We start from the raw sequence: 14,189 nt of genomic DNA, 5'->3' as shown, positions 1-14,189 counted from the left end.
TTTGTTTGGAAAATGAGGAAAATAGTACCTGTTCACCTGCTTATAAAATTATTACAGAAAAATTTTGGGAATTACAACTGGTTATCAGTATCCATAAATATTATATCATTTTGGTGGATATTTACTGCTTTTTGGATCCCACATCTGTTGTTACCTTTTTTTACAGTTATGTCCCAATTTATTTGAAAGAGGTCAATTCTTCTCTGTATCTTGATGGACAATCCACCAAGAGCCCCTTCAAAAACTGGGCCAATTGTGTTCTCTGTCTTGAGGTTGATTCTTCACTGGGAAAATGCAGGGATGAAAAGTAACATTTGAGAGGTTTATATTTTCTCCCAATGGACCTCTAAAGATATTTTCCATCATTTTCTGAACATGACCCTGAAGCCCTTGAGCAACTTGGCAAGGCAAAAGATTGCTGTGTCCAAACCATTTTTTCTTTTCTTTTAGGGCACCTACAAAATGACAGAAGTGATTCATAGCACTACCAATTCTGGTTCCTAAGAAGCTCCCCATGACCATCCTTACTGTCTCTGTTTCTTGCTATTTGCAGCTGAACGCAAAAGTCTACAACAGAGCACAGCCAAAAGTCTAGAACCCCACACCACCATTTGGAAGGGAGACACCTACATGTATCTTCAACCTACATCTGACTGTGACAAATGAAGTAGTAAATATTTAGTGGAATAAGTCACTGTGCTTAGAAGATGTTTGTATAGACACTAACAAATTCTATCTTAATACACATCTTTCCTGAGGCCTATTCTTTGGCCTTCCTTTCAATTTTGATAGCCTTCTTATAGATTTTCTCCTTAGGTTAACCATAGCCCATTCCTGCTTTCCTATATCGGCTTTCAACTAGAGTTCCTGAAGAATCTATCACTAATAATTTAAATAGCCTAATAAAGAAATGTGATCAATAAAATTAAACCATATTATCTCACTTAAGACTGTAGATGGGCATTGTGTCAAGTCAAATAATACATATACAGCATTGACTAACATTTAAGAGGCACAAAGTTATATTAGCTATAGATTCTGCCTATTTATCATTTTACAAACAGCCACTGAAGCATCTTTACTGTAGACATCTTGCTTGGCAGGGAAGATGTAAACATGAACAGGAACTGGTCCTTGACTGTGCAGAGCTCACTATCCAATGCTAATAAGAAGCTCTCAATCTGGACACTGGGGACATAGCTCAGTTGGAAAAATACTTGCTGCCCAAGCTTGAAGACCTAACTTTGGATACCCAGAACTCACATAAAATCTGCGCATGGTGGCAGGCTCCTAAAATGCCAATACTGGGGAGGTCAAGACAAGAGGTTCCTAGAGCTTGCTGGTTAGACTGTCTAGTGGAGTTAGTGAGTTCTGCCAGTGAAAGACCCTGTATTGAAAAATTAGTGGGAAGAGCTGGGCATTGTGGCATCTGCCTTTAATTCCAGCACTCAGGAAGTAGAGGTAAGTGGACTGCTGTGAGTTCAAGGCCACTCTAAGACCCTAAAAAAAAAAGAAAAGTGGGAAATTGGACTGGAGAGATCACTTAGTAGTTAAGGTGCTTGCCTGGGAAGCCTAAGGACCCAGGTTTGATACCCCAGTACCTAAGTAAATCAGATGCATGAGGTGACACATGCATCTGAAGTTCGTTTGTAGTGGCTTGAGGCCCTGATGTGCTGTTTCTCTGTATACCTGGCCCCCCTCTCTTTCTCTGTCTCTGTCTCTCTCTCTGTCTCTCTCTCTCTCTCTCACACACACACACATGAATAAAATAACATATTTGTAATAATAAGGGGAAGAACTATTGAAGACATCTGATGTCAAACTCGGGCCTCCACATACATGTGCACACATGTATATGTGGACTTACACTCAGGCTTCACACACATATGAATGGGAACTGGTATGAACATGTATACATACCATACACACACACACACACACAGAAGAGGCTCCCAATTTTTTGAGTGAAACTAAGACAAGTCCACATGCAGGACCAATGCTACTACTCACAAAAGGTAAAACTAGATCATAAGACCAAAGGGTTCTGTTCTTGTTTATTTCATATTATCTATTCTTCTATTAGTCATCTCTTTTTTGTGGTGCTGTCTATTGGTCATAATTCTTAGATTGATTATCTCCAGTCTTCACTCTCTGTTGAGTTTCAGACCTACATTTGGAATGTAAGAAAAAAAAAACCACCTTGGTGTTCCTCAGCATCTTATGTTTAACATGTTCCAACCAAACTCATTCTTCTGCTTCCCTGGACTGCTTTTCTTTCTGTGTCATCTTTCTTAGCTGATGGAACGACTGGCCACCCTACTAGGCATAAGTCTGAAATCTTGTTTGATCCATTCCTCTGTTTCATTTCCTTTTATACTTTAGTTACCAAGATCCATTGCTCCAAAATCTCAGAAGTGTTCTATGTTGGCATTCTCGATTCCCTTCTCCATGTCTGAATCCCATATCTTTCTCCCGCACTGCTGCAGCACCTCTGTACTGTCTTTCCTCACACGCACCACCTGCCAGGCATCTACAAAGTACGTTTCCATTCCTCTTGTGTACAACTTCATTTCAAATAGCTGGAGACACCTCCCGTGATCCTAAGTCCTTTATCACTCCCTCCAACCATTCCTTAAATAAAACTCCATGATCAAACTGGTGACTTGTGGATGTTATAATTAGCAAACCGTAGACCTTAGTTATCTTCCTACCTGTATCCCCATTCTTTGGGAGTGGGTTCCAGAAATTAGGTTGCTCTTCTGGTCTCACAGAAGAAAAGAATACTAACAAAGAGGACTGCTGGATATAAGAACCAAACAATTAGAATTTTTAAAACTGTGACAGTGTTTTGAAAATTTTTAGAAAAGATGTCAAGACAAAGAAGATTGGAATTTTGCATTTAGTATTTTACAAACCCAAGAAAACATCATAGATTTGAAGCTAACCTCTTTTAATAGGTAACACAAGCAGTGTTGCCAAAATTGTTTTTCATGACAAATTTATCGCACTTTGAACATTTCTAATTAGTGTAGAACTGAGCAGAAATGTGTTTTTCCTCCCCCAAGATCTCTCAAATGTACCTGTTTACATATACTGCTTTTATGCAAAGAGATTTTTGTATCCTATCCAATTTTCATTCAGGGTTCTTTTCAGAGAAACCCTGATTTGTGTTCATCTTTCTTCCCACCTCTGGTGACTGTTACCACCAGAGGCTTCCTTTCATCAACCAGCTGCTGACTTTTGGCCCAGAGAAAAGCATCCTCAATCCAAGTAACTTTGTAAGTTTTCATCCAGAGGAATGTCCTCAATACATTTCAATGACAAAACTTTCACTCTATCCATTTCTTCCACATCTGCAGAGCTGGGACCAAATTATTTTAAATGGGTTTTACCTGGCCTCCTTTTCCTATACAGATAATTACTTCTCTCCAAATGGCTGCCTTGGCCAAATAGCTGTGGTCACAATTAGCTAACTGGAGGCTCAATAAGCCACTTGTTCCTGCAAACTTGGCTATTAGAGATGCGCAATTAAGCAAAAATGTATCTTTTTATTCCTTCTGCTTTACCAAGCCACAGTATATTTCAAATCTGATCTGTGTTCTTCTATGTCAATATAAGCCTTTTCTCTTCAATCTCCATTTGAATAACTATCATATTTCCATTCTTCTACAAGTCACAGAAGTTATGCTTTATATATTGGCTCCAAAGATTATATTTGATTTAAGTCAACATTCTAATAATGTAGGCCAATATTACTGCAGCCTAACTTATAGAATATAAGAATGAGGCATCAGAATAATTGTTTTATTAAAGTCATGACAAAAACTAAAATGAAATTCTAAATAGAAAATGTTATTCTTGGGGATTTAGTTCCTCACAAAGGGTAGAAAGAAAATCAATTGTCAGCTTCATTTGCCTTTAAAATAAGGCACCTTCACATGTTCCTCAAATTATTGCCACCTGGTTTTTGGAAGCTACAAGAAAATATTTTTTTTTCTGAAAAATAGCTTTGAGTGTACATCCTCAACTACTTTTTCCTCCTATAACTGGCACAATTTCTTTTATTAGTTTCTGTGTGGTTTATCCTAAGTTTCTTCTTCAACAAACATTTACAAAGCACAAATATACACCCAGTTTACAAGGATGTCATTTCCTGCAACCATTCTTCCAAGAAGTAAGAAGATAAATTTATGAAGAAACTAATATTAATAAGGATTAGATGTATTTGCTTTGAGGAAGCTCAACATTTCCAATTAAACTAGCATATCTGCTAAAGGTCTCTTTCCATAGGGCACCTTTTATTACTCATAAGACTCTCCAGTTTATAGCCATCCTGCCTTATGATGATCTTAGGTGGAGATAATTAAATGAGAAAAGACTCCTGAGATCTCTAGATTCCTACACACCAATGAATTCTTATCCTTCCTCAGTCTCTACCACATTTCAAAGGCCTCTACCATTTTCTTCAAAGTTAGCATATAAACAGAGAAAAAAAGAGTAAGAGGGGAAAATTCAGGTTAAAGGTGAAAGTGGGAAGGAGTGGGGTGGCTAAGGAAGCAGAAAAACACTTCAGACAATGCTGGGAAAGGGGCAATAGCCTTTAAGAAGCACAACAATAAATACAGCTTCTGCTCAGAAAAAGCATATTCTCCAACAGATTTGTCTGTGCATGAAAGATAAAGACCATGTACGCAATCTGCTGACACATGCAGGGAGACGAGAGGCGAGAAGAGGGGCACAATGCAAGCAGTCTAAAATGAAAACATTGCCTCTGGCTTTTCACTTACCCAATACCAGCAGCTCCACAGAATCTTCATTTTTGCCCTCCAGGTCATCGGGGGTGGTGATGATACAGTAATAAAGGCCACTGTCTCCCCACATGAGTTTTCCAATCTGAAGATCTGCATCTGGTATCAAAAAACAACAACCCAGTCCTAAGACTCTGTCCATTGAAAGAAAAGCTCTGAACAACAGGGGCTGGGAAGGGAGAGCCTTTCTGGGATGTCTACAGTATTCTATTCCTTTATATGGATGGCAGTTGAAAGATGGTTGCTTTATCTCAAAATAACAACAAAAGCGAGAATCCCCCAGGCAAGAGAATTAGAACACAACACAAATTGGTCTAGCTCTAGTCTACTTTCAGGAGTAGTTACTGGCTTTTAATCAGCCTACAGAGACCCCTGGAAACTCAGAATGATTCTGGGTTCCTGTATCTAGTGCTTTAGGGAGAGAATAGAGGTTGAAGTAAAAACCCTTGGGGTTCAGGCTAAGCACCTACCTGGCTCTATAAGTTGTAGGTATATCACCCCTTCTCCTAGCAGAGGAATTCTTAGGAAAGTCTACTTTTCAGTCTTAGTAAAGGACAGTAAAGGGATTGTCCAAATATAAGATATTTGGCTGAAGTTCTTTTACTAAGACCCGTATCAATTCAGTTCTGAAAACAACCTCTGAGATTCAAGGCCAAGTTCTGAAGTCTATTCCAAAGCTTAGCTCTATCTTCCCTGGACACTACATTGTCTACTCTTCCTCCTGGCTACATGCCTTTGAGGCAATTTGCTAGTTCTCCCAATGCTCCTGTCTCCCATAAAATTAGATTCTTGAACAACTTAAAGAATGGGGGAGATGACTTTCATTGTGCCTGGGAAAGAATGAGCCACCCTCCCTCCTGCTCCCTAGATTCAAGGGCATCAGTACCATGAACAATTGTGATCTCTCTGCCCCTGTAGAATTCTCCCAGAGTGACAGTCGAGCCCTGTTTTGAAGCCACCACTCGAACAGTCCTTCTGCTGTCTAAACAGTCCAAGTAAGGGTCCCATTCCAAGTTTCTCTTGCTGAGAGATTGGATCCGGGTGGATGACATGCCCAAGGATTCCCCCATGCGATCCTGACAGTAGGACTTGAACTTCCACTGCACCACCGCAGGCTGGTGGGAGGATGTGGAGAAATGGCAGCGAAGCACAGTGGGTTGGAAGAGCATGGCCACCTTCTTCTTATCGGGCACTGTGACCTGAAGGCCTTCAGCCATGGCTGCAAAAGAGAATGAATATATCCAAGTGGAATCCAAACCATGGACCTTACTCCCAACATGTGATCACATCTTTCCATCCTCACGTCCCCAACTTATTTTCTTCTCATATCTTCTCCGATACAAGTAAATGATATTAATGTCCATCTGAATGCTTTGTCCAGAAACCTACCCTCACTCCCTATATCCAGTCATTTACTAAGTATAGTCAAATTGAACTCAGCACCTTTAATATTTTTCTCTCCTCTTTTACCTTACTACCACTGCTTTTATTTCTTCTCTCCCTGTCTCCTGCTTATAATAATCTCTTCTCTGACCTCCTTGCATTCATTCTGCAGCCATGTGTCATATTCCACTGCTATAGGTCAGGTGATCAGCTCTTTCATTCATCTACCATGATATTCAGGATAAAACCAAAGATCCTTGGCAAAACATTCAAATACTTCATCATCTAGTTCCTCACCAACAGTCTTACCTCTGAACCCCTTCTGCCTCACCTCTCTGAAGCACTACCAAGCTCCAAGAATATCAAACAGCTAATAGTTTCCCAAAATGAGATATGCTATGTGATACCTCTTTGCACACGATAGCCCCTGTTTCGGAAATGTTTTTTCTCATTTTCCTTGGAAAGTTTGTTTCCATCTTGCAAAACCCAGTTCAAAGGCTCTCACAAAGCCTTCTGTGACTTACCAATTTTGTCACTTCCTCCTTTGTGCCATCAGTATACCTAGCATTCTCATCTATACATCTATTATAAAAACTTCAGAGTAATTGTTTTCATAAGTTTTCAAGTAAAGCAAGTAAAACACCTTATTTTGATGCCCTGGTTTATGGAGCCCATAGGTGCTTAACAAGTATTTCATAAACAATGACAATGAAGCCAGGAAGTATAACTTCAAGAGGAAGTGACTTCCAGCTGGTGACCAAGCAAAGGGGAAGAGATAAAGGGGAAAAGAAGTCTGTAAGAAATGAAGGATTTCAGATCAAAAGCAGTAGACTAAGCTCAAAGTCTTTGAAGAATAATCAAAAGAAAAGAAACTCTAACAATCAGGTAAGTTTAAGTGGTAAAAGATCCAACCTGAAGGTTGGTGATCAAGAAAGAGAGGGGAATGGCAGTGAATGAAAGACCAGGGGAGTATGAGAGACAAAGGGCCTGTGTGAACTCAATGGTAAGATCTAGAACTTCTAAGTGATGAGAACTTCCTCAGTTGAATAGGACAGTTAAGAGTTGACTTTAGATACTTCTGTTAGAAGCAGAAATCTAGTGATGATGAGAGGCAGAAAAAAGGAATATATAGATGTAGTGAAGAGGTTCAAACTGAATGCAGGAATCTGCCAAATCAACTCCACTTGGGATGGAGGATTTTGCCCTAGAAATGCAATGTGAGCTTATGCTGGGTGAGAAAGGATGCCTTTTCACTGGAGGCCTCCTGTCTTATGTGTGCAATGACAACCAACAAAGCACTCACCTTCACAGTTTAAACACATGTCACCTTACTGAAGTACCCTTGCTAATGTCAAGACACCATATGTGTACTCATGTCTCCTGATTTCCAGACCCAATTTCTCTCCTTAGTGACAGGCACAGTGAAAAATCAGGTTCTAATCCTTGGCGGGAGAAAATGTTTCCTGCATTCTATGGAATCTGAAGTGAAAACAACATAGTGTTTGGGAGGGTTTTGGATCTATCATGTGATCGACAGTCATTTACAAACAAATAAAGGAATGGGCAAACATATAGCTGCTTATTTTGGTGTATGTATATTATGTGTGGTGTGCATGTGTAGTATACATATGTGTTTGCACATGCATGTGCACCTTGGGTGGAGGCCAGAAGACACCAGGTGCCCTCCTCTATCGCTCTCCTGCCTTAGTTTCCCAACACAGTCTCCCACTGAACCCAGAGTTCTCTGGCTGTCAATTAGACTGGTTGTCCAGGAAGCCCTGATAATCCTGTCTCTGCTCACCTCAGCACTGGAGTTACAGTCATGGGACATGCCCAGCTATTTACATGGGACCTGGGGATCAAATTCTGGTCTTTTGTTTGTGCAGCAAGTACTGGTACCTGATGAGCCATGTCCCCAGCCCCTTTATAACTATTAATATACTTCCCATGACTTGGCAGAAGGAAATAGTAAATGAGTCATAGATAGCACAGTATAGTAAAAAGGCATTGGTACCAAATACACAGGGCTTTGACTATCATCTGGCAGCAAACTAGTGGCAAGGCCTTAAAGAAGTCTATTTAGCAACTGCAGACTCATTTCCCTCACCTACTCAATGGATATCTAATGCTGTCTCTGAGGGCAACTAACACAACATTATCTCGCTGGGCATCATCAGATAATAAATTCAGTACAAGAGCCCTGGACAGGTAAAGACTAGATCTTGAACTCTGGCTCTCCCTTGCCTGTCTTGCCTTTGCCCTCACTTCCTGTGCTGATGCTCCCAAGTTCAATGACCATCCCCCACCGCCAGGTTTGATAATAGCCACAGTATGTAGATCAGCCCCATGAAGGGGCAAAGAATCCCATCTGGAAACTCACTTCCTATGCTTCCCTTCACCATCCCGAAATGTTGATGTGGCTAATTCCATTCTCCCTGACTCACAATCCTGAATTAGGAAAGGAAATGTCTTTATAGTTTCTCCTTAAATTATACTGCATTCATTTTATGCTTATTTTTAGCCTTGTAATTCCTCAAATTCTTATTCCTATCCCAATTATTCAGGTGGCAACAATGGAAGTGAGTTCAATTAGTTGTGACTAAGGTCAGATCACTAGGCACAGGCACCAGGACACATAGTAAACTTGATCAAACCAGCTCCCTGCTGAGGCTCTACTTGGGAAACTGCAATCCCTGCCTTTCGTAGGATAAATAACATCAGCAAGGGAGAAAAGTGCTACACAAAAGTGTTCTTTAAGTTTAGCATTTCATTTACTCACCATTTTTTGAGAGAATTAAGTCTTGGGTTTTGTATATTAGATGATTACTTAGAATACCTCTTCTGTTTTCTGTTAATGAGGTTAGCCATTTGAGCAAGCAAGTCATTGAACTCCCTTAAACAATTATTAATAAAGGTTAATCAATTCTCAGCTTCTTTCGGGACAGACGCACAGACTCATATTCCAAATAATAAATACATTCTTAGAAACATGTGCCTTTTTCTGCATGTATTTGTGTGCCATTGCCTGAGCATATATATCCATGATTGTGTATGTATGGGCACATGCATGTGTAAAGAAGAGTCTGCATGCACATGTGTGCACGTGTACGTGGAAGTCAGAGGTTAACAACAGGTGTCTTTTCATCTTAATTTTTGAGGCAGGGCCTCTCACATGATTTTGGATTTGGCTAAATAGTCCAGTCAGCAAGCCCCCAGATCCCTAGTCTCCATCCCCCAGCCCTGCCAGATCTGGGATTTTAGGTGTTCACTACCATACCTGGCTTTTATGTGGGTGCTGGGCATCTGAACTCAAATCTTCATGTTTGCACAGCTAACACTTTACTGACTGAGCCATCTCCTCAGCCCCAACATTAACTTATTTTTATAGCATGATAGTTAAAGTATGGATTTTGGAGTCAGTCCTAAACTAGAATCCAGGTTATAACACTGCCTAGCTACATGACCTATGGCAAATTACTCAACTCATGATTTTCAGTCTCCTCATGAGTAAAATCAGAATAACAGAAACAGCATTATGGAGTTGTTTGACATTTTAAATTCTTAGGGGAATAGCTAGTATGTATTCAGCACTCAAGACATGCAATTGCTGCTGTTGTTTCTGGGACTGTCAAGACCTGTCTGTTGACTTCTCAGAAGCCTGGGCCCAGAACTGGGCAAGTACAGTTATCCAGGTATGAGATGCTGAGTGTGGATAGAGCAGAATGGGGAGGAACTGCACAAGAATGCTAGAATAGGTCATCACAAGTTCCATAGCAACAGTGCCTGGGTTTGCTCATCACTGCCTATCACTTGTACACTTCTTGGAAGTCAGAATAGACAGACAGAGAGTAGCAGTGTGTGTGTGTGTGTGTGTGTGTGTGTGTGTGTGTGTGTGTGTGTGCGTGTATGTGTGTGTGTGTGTGTGTGTGTGGATGTGTGGATGTATTCACCTTGCATAGGCCAACGAGATTCAGTGCTAAGGATGGAGCTGGATAGTTGGAGACAGAATAAGGAGTTCCAAGTGTCAACTTACAAGATTTTTGATAACCACAATGGTGAAGATTTAAAACTTAAGACAACAATCCCTACCTCAACTTCATGTTTGCAACTATAAGGTTAGTATTACCCAACTCCCAAGACTGCCCTGACCACATACATCAGGAACTCTATTCCCATGAGAAGATGGGGTCTAGAATTGCTCTCACCCTACATCCTGGGTGATATGATATTCCTTGTATCAACCAAGCAGCATCTCTAATCCTCACATAGAGACTGTTTCCACTGTGTTTCACTAATTTACAACCTAGTTGCTCCATTCAGATTAAAGCCTGTCCTAAATTCAGCTTGCCTTCTGGACTTCTCCTGAGAGTTTGGTAAGCTTTCCTCTACCACTCATGTGTGGTTGATCCAAACCTCAAACTGTAATACTGTTGTCCACCCAACTTCAAAAAATACCTCTCATGGGGTCTCCACCACCCTCCACACACAGAGATCAGGCTCTTCACAAAGGGGAGCTAACTGGGGTACAATAAGGACTGCTAATACTCCATAGATGCTGAGGGTTGACATAGGGGTCCCCTCATTCTGGCCCTGTTCCCAAAAGATCTCCCATGGGACTAGGTTAGTGTACTCAGCTGAGGTCCTATCTCTCTCTCTCTATCTCTCTCTTTTTTTCCTATTCTACCCCTTGTCAGATGCTTAAAACCTACTACTTTTTTTTTTTTAATTTTTGGTTTTTCCAAGGTAGGATCTTGCTTTAGCCCAGGCTGACTGTAACTTCACTATGTAGACTCAGGCTGGCCTCAAACTCATGATCTTCTTACCTCTGCCTTTCAAGTGCTGGGAATAAAGGTGTGTACCACCGTGCCCTATTCAAACCTAGTATTTCTTACGCTGGAATCTGGTAGGGTTCATAACTTGAATAACAGCATAGGGACCATAACTGTGAATACCAGGTCAATCCATTAGAATTATTGAACCACATTGTTGTATTGAACTATGCATTGATCTATTCACTCCGAGAGCTCCACTAACAGTTTTCTCTTAAACCCTCAACTTTTAAGCCTCATCTTCATGTTAAGCAAATAGCTCAAATTAAGCATGTAAGGGCTGAGGAGATGGCTCATTGGGTAAGGGTACTTACAGTACAAGCATGAGGACCTGAATTAAATCTCTAGCACCCTTGTAAAAAGCCAGGCATGGCCATGCTGAGGCGGGCAGAGGAGGACCACTGGGGCTCTGTGGTCAGCCAATCTAACTGAAACATATTATAATTTCCAGCTTTCATGAGAGACCCTGTCTCAAAGCAGAAAAGTGATGAAGGAGGATACCTGGCATCCTCCTCTGGCCTCAGTAAAAATGCAGCAGGTAGGACATGCACATTTAGACACATACATACACATACTACACATCAAAAACAGATTAAAAATATTGCAGGGGGGGTACGAGGTAGGGTCTCACTCTAGCCCAGGCTGACCTGGAATTCACTATGTAGTCTTAGGGTGGCCTTCAACTCACAATGTTTCCCCTATATCTGCCTCCCAAGTGCTGAAATTAAAGATGTCCAATATGTGCACCCCCACACCTGGCAGATTTTTAAAATTTTTATTTTTATTTATTTATTTGAGAGAGAAAGGGGAAAGAGGGAGAGAGGGAAAGAGAGGAAGAGAGAGAGAGAATAGGCAAGTCAGGGCCTCTAGCCACTGCAACTGAACTCCAGAAGCCTGTGCCACCTTGTACATCTGGCTTATGCGGGTACTAGGGAATGGAACCTGGGTCTTTAAGCTTCACAGGCAAGCTTCTTTACCACTAAGCCAAAAACATGTTTTAAAGTTTAAATCTAACTCATCATCTCCTCTTTTCTCACCCCAGTTCTTGCTTATAAGCTCAAACTTCCTCTAACACCAGCTCTTGTCTTGTCCATATACCGTGTTTGTTCCATGTTACAGTTTGAATCTGAAATATCTCCCACAGGTTCAGTACTGAATTGGATCCTCAGCTGATGGCACTAATTTAAAAGGTGGTTGAAACTTGGGGACACAGGGCCTAGCTGGGGGTAAGTTCTTCAAGGTATGTCCTCCTTGCCCATACGTGGTCTTACTCTCTACTTCCTGCTGTGACATAAACAACTGCCAGTCCCAGGCTCCTGCCACCAGGAGCCCACCTGCTCTGCCATGCTTTCCTCACCATGATGGACTGACACCACTAGCCAGAATAAATCTGTCCTTTCCTTATTTAAATTCTTTCTTTCAGGTATTGTGATCACAGCAAGGCAAAACCACAGCCTGGGTGACTTCCTCTCTGTTCTTAACCACATTCAGTTCTCTCTCAAACTTGGTCTTTCTCTGTTCCCACCAGAACGCCTTTAAATTGAGTTTATATGTCCTTCTGCTAGATGTGTTGTACATTACTTAATATGTGTCAGAGATTGTGCTAAGCACTTCTAATAGAGCTTCTTAATACATTCTCTCAAAAAGCATATGAAGTAGGGAATATTATCTAATCCATTTTACAGATGAAACACAGATGCTCAGAATGCTATATCCTGCCTAACATATCAGTGTAGCAGGTGAGAGTCAGGCTCAAACCTAGGCTGACTTGTTCCAAAATTCTGAACCATCACTTTACATTATATAGGTATCATCACCACCTGACAGTTAGAATAATCTCCTAAGTGGCCTTTCTACTTTCAACTCAATCCACTCTCCACATTTTTTATGGAGTAGTCTTTGTAAAATACATTATCAGGGACTGGAGAAATGGATTAGTGGTTAGGGTGTTTGCCTGCAAAGCCAGTTCGATTCCCCAGGTCCCATGTAAGCCAGATATCCAAGGTGGCACATGCATCTGGACTTCGTCTGCAGTAGCTGGAGGCCCTTACATAGCCATTCTCTATCTTTCTCTCTCTCTCTCTTTCTGTGTGTGTGTCTGACTGCCTCTTTCCCTCTCTCAATCTTTCAAATAAATAAATAATTTTTTAAAAACCACCTTATCATCCAACCATATTAGTTTCTTGCTTTAAAGCTTTATTGATTCTACATTTCTCCCAAGATAAAATCTAAATGCCTTGGCATGGCAGGTAAGGTCTTCTCTATGATTGGCCCCAAGCATGCTGTAGCCATATGTATTCTCTATTTCTTATCATTAGTCTGTGAATACATTATTTCCTACACATGGGGACAAAATCAGGATGGGTAGCTTGAAGGAGTTCTTGGAATCACAGAAGCATGGAGAAGGAAACATGCACACAAAGGGAAGACTACCACAGGTCACACCCCAGGGAACTGAAGTTGCAAAGCTCTTGTAAAGATTTAAGAAATACAGGTAGTCCAAAACACTGGAGAGGCAGTTTAGAGAAGACAGCAAAGGACAGAAAAAGAATTGAAGTAAAGCAAGAGATTGCGTGGTATAGAGAACATCTGTAAGAAGTAGACCTCCTCATTAAAAAAAAAAAAAAAAAAAACCTAAGGGGCTAGAGAAATGGCTTAACAGTTAAGGTACTAGTCTGCAAAGCCAAAGGACTCAGGTTCAGTTCCCCAGGATGCATGAAAGCCAGGTGCACAAGGTGGTACTTATGTCAGGAGTTCCTTTAGAGTGGCTGGAGGCCCTGGGGTACCTATTCTCTCTATCTATCTGCATCCTCTCCCCCCCCCAACAAATAAATAAACACTAAGAGGCTGGGAAGATTGCTCAGTAGCTAAAGGTGTATGCTTGCAAAGCTTGCTGGCTTTGGATTCAATTCCAAGGCCATCCACATGAGCTGTCTACAAAAAAAAAAAAAAAGGCACAAAATCAGATTTTGTTTTTAGCAGCAAGAGGTCATGGCCTGCCCATACATACATACACACACACACACACACACACACACACACACACACAAATAATGTTTAAAGGATAAATTGTGCTTTTAATTTTGGCGTGCCTTTAATCCCAGCTGTGAGTGCAAGGCTAGCCTGAGACTACATAGTGAATTCCAGGTCAACTTGGGTTATAGTGAGA

General features: G+C 41.0%; 1 protein-coding gene across 4 annotated transcripts in view; it reads right to left on the bottom strand.

Moving 5' to 3' along the window:
• Ildr2 (immunoglobulin like domain containing receptor 2) overlaps positions 1 to 14,189 on the bottom strand; it is a 66,805-nt gene that overhangs the window by 39,756 nt on the left and 12,860 nt on the right. For all 4 annotated transcript variants that reach the window (XM_045149178.1, XM_045149183.1, XM_045149184.1 and 1 more), the window contains 2 exons: positions 5,695 to 6,027; positions 4,788 to 4,907 (listed from right to left, as the gene is read on the bottom strand). In XM_045149178.1, coding sequence (XP_045005113.1) covers positions 4,788 to 4,907; positions 5,695 to 6,027 — 453 coding nt within the window. The remainder of the gene's footprint in view (positions 1 to 4,787; positions 4,908 to 5,694; positions 6,028 to 14,189) is intronic.

This window comes from Jaculus jaculus, chromosome 1, assembly GCF_020740685.1.
Source record: "Jaculus jaculus isolate mJacJac1 chromosome 1, mJacJac1.mat.Y.cur, whole genome shotgun sequence".
NCBI classification, from domain to species: domain Eukaryota; kingdom Metazoa; phylum Chordata; class Mammalia; order Rodentia; family Dipodidae; genus Jaculus; species Jaculus jaculus.
The sequence above is the reverse complement of the archived record's forward strand: the minus strand, read 5'-3'. Positions and strand labels throughout refer to the sequence as shown.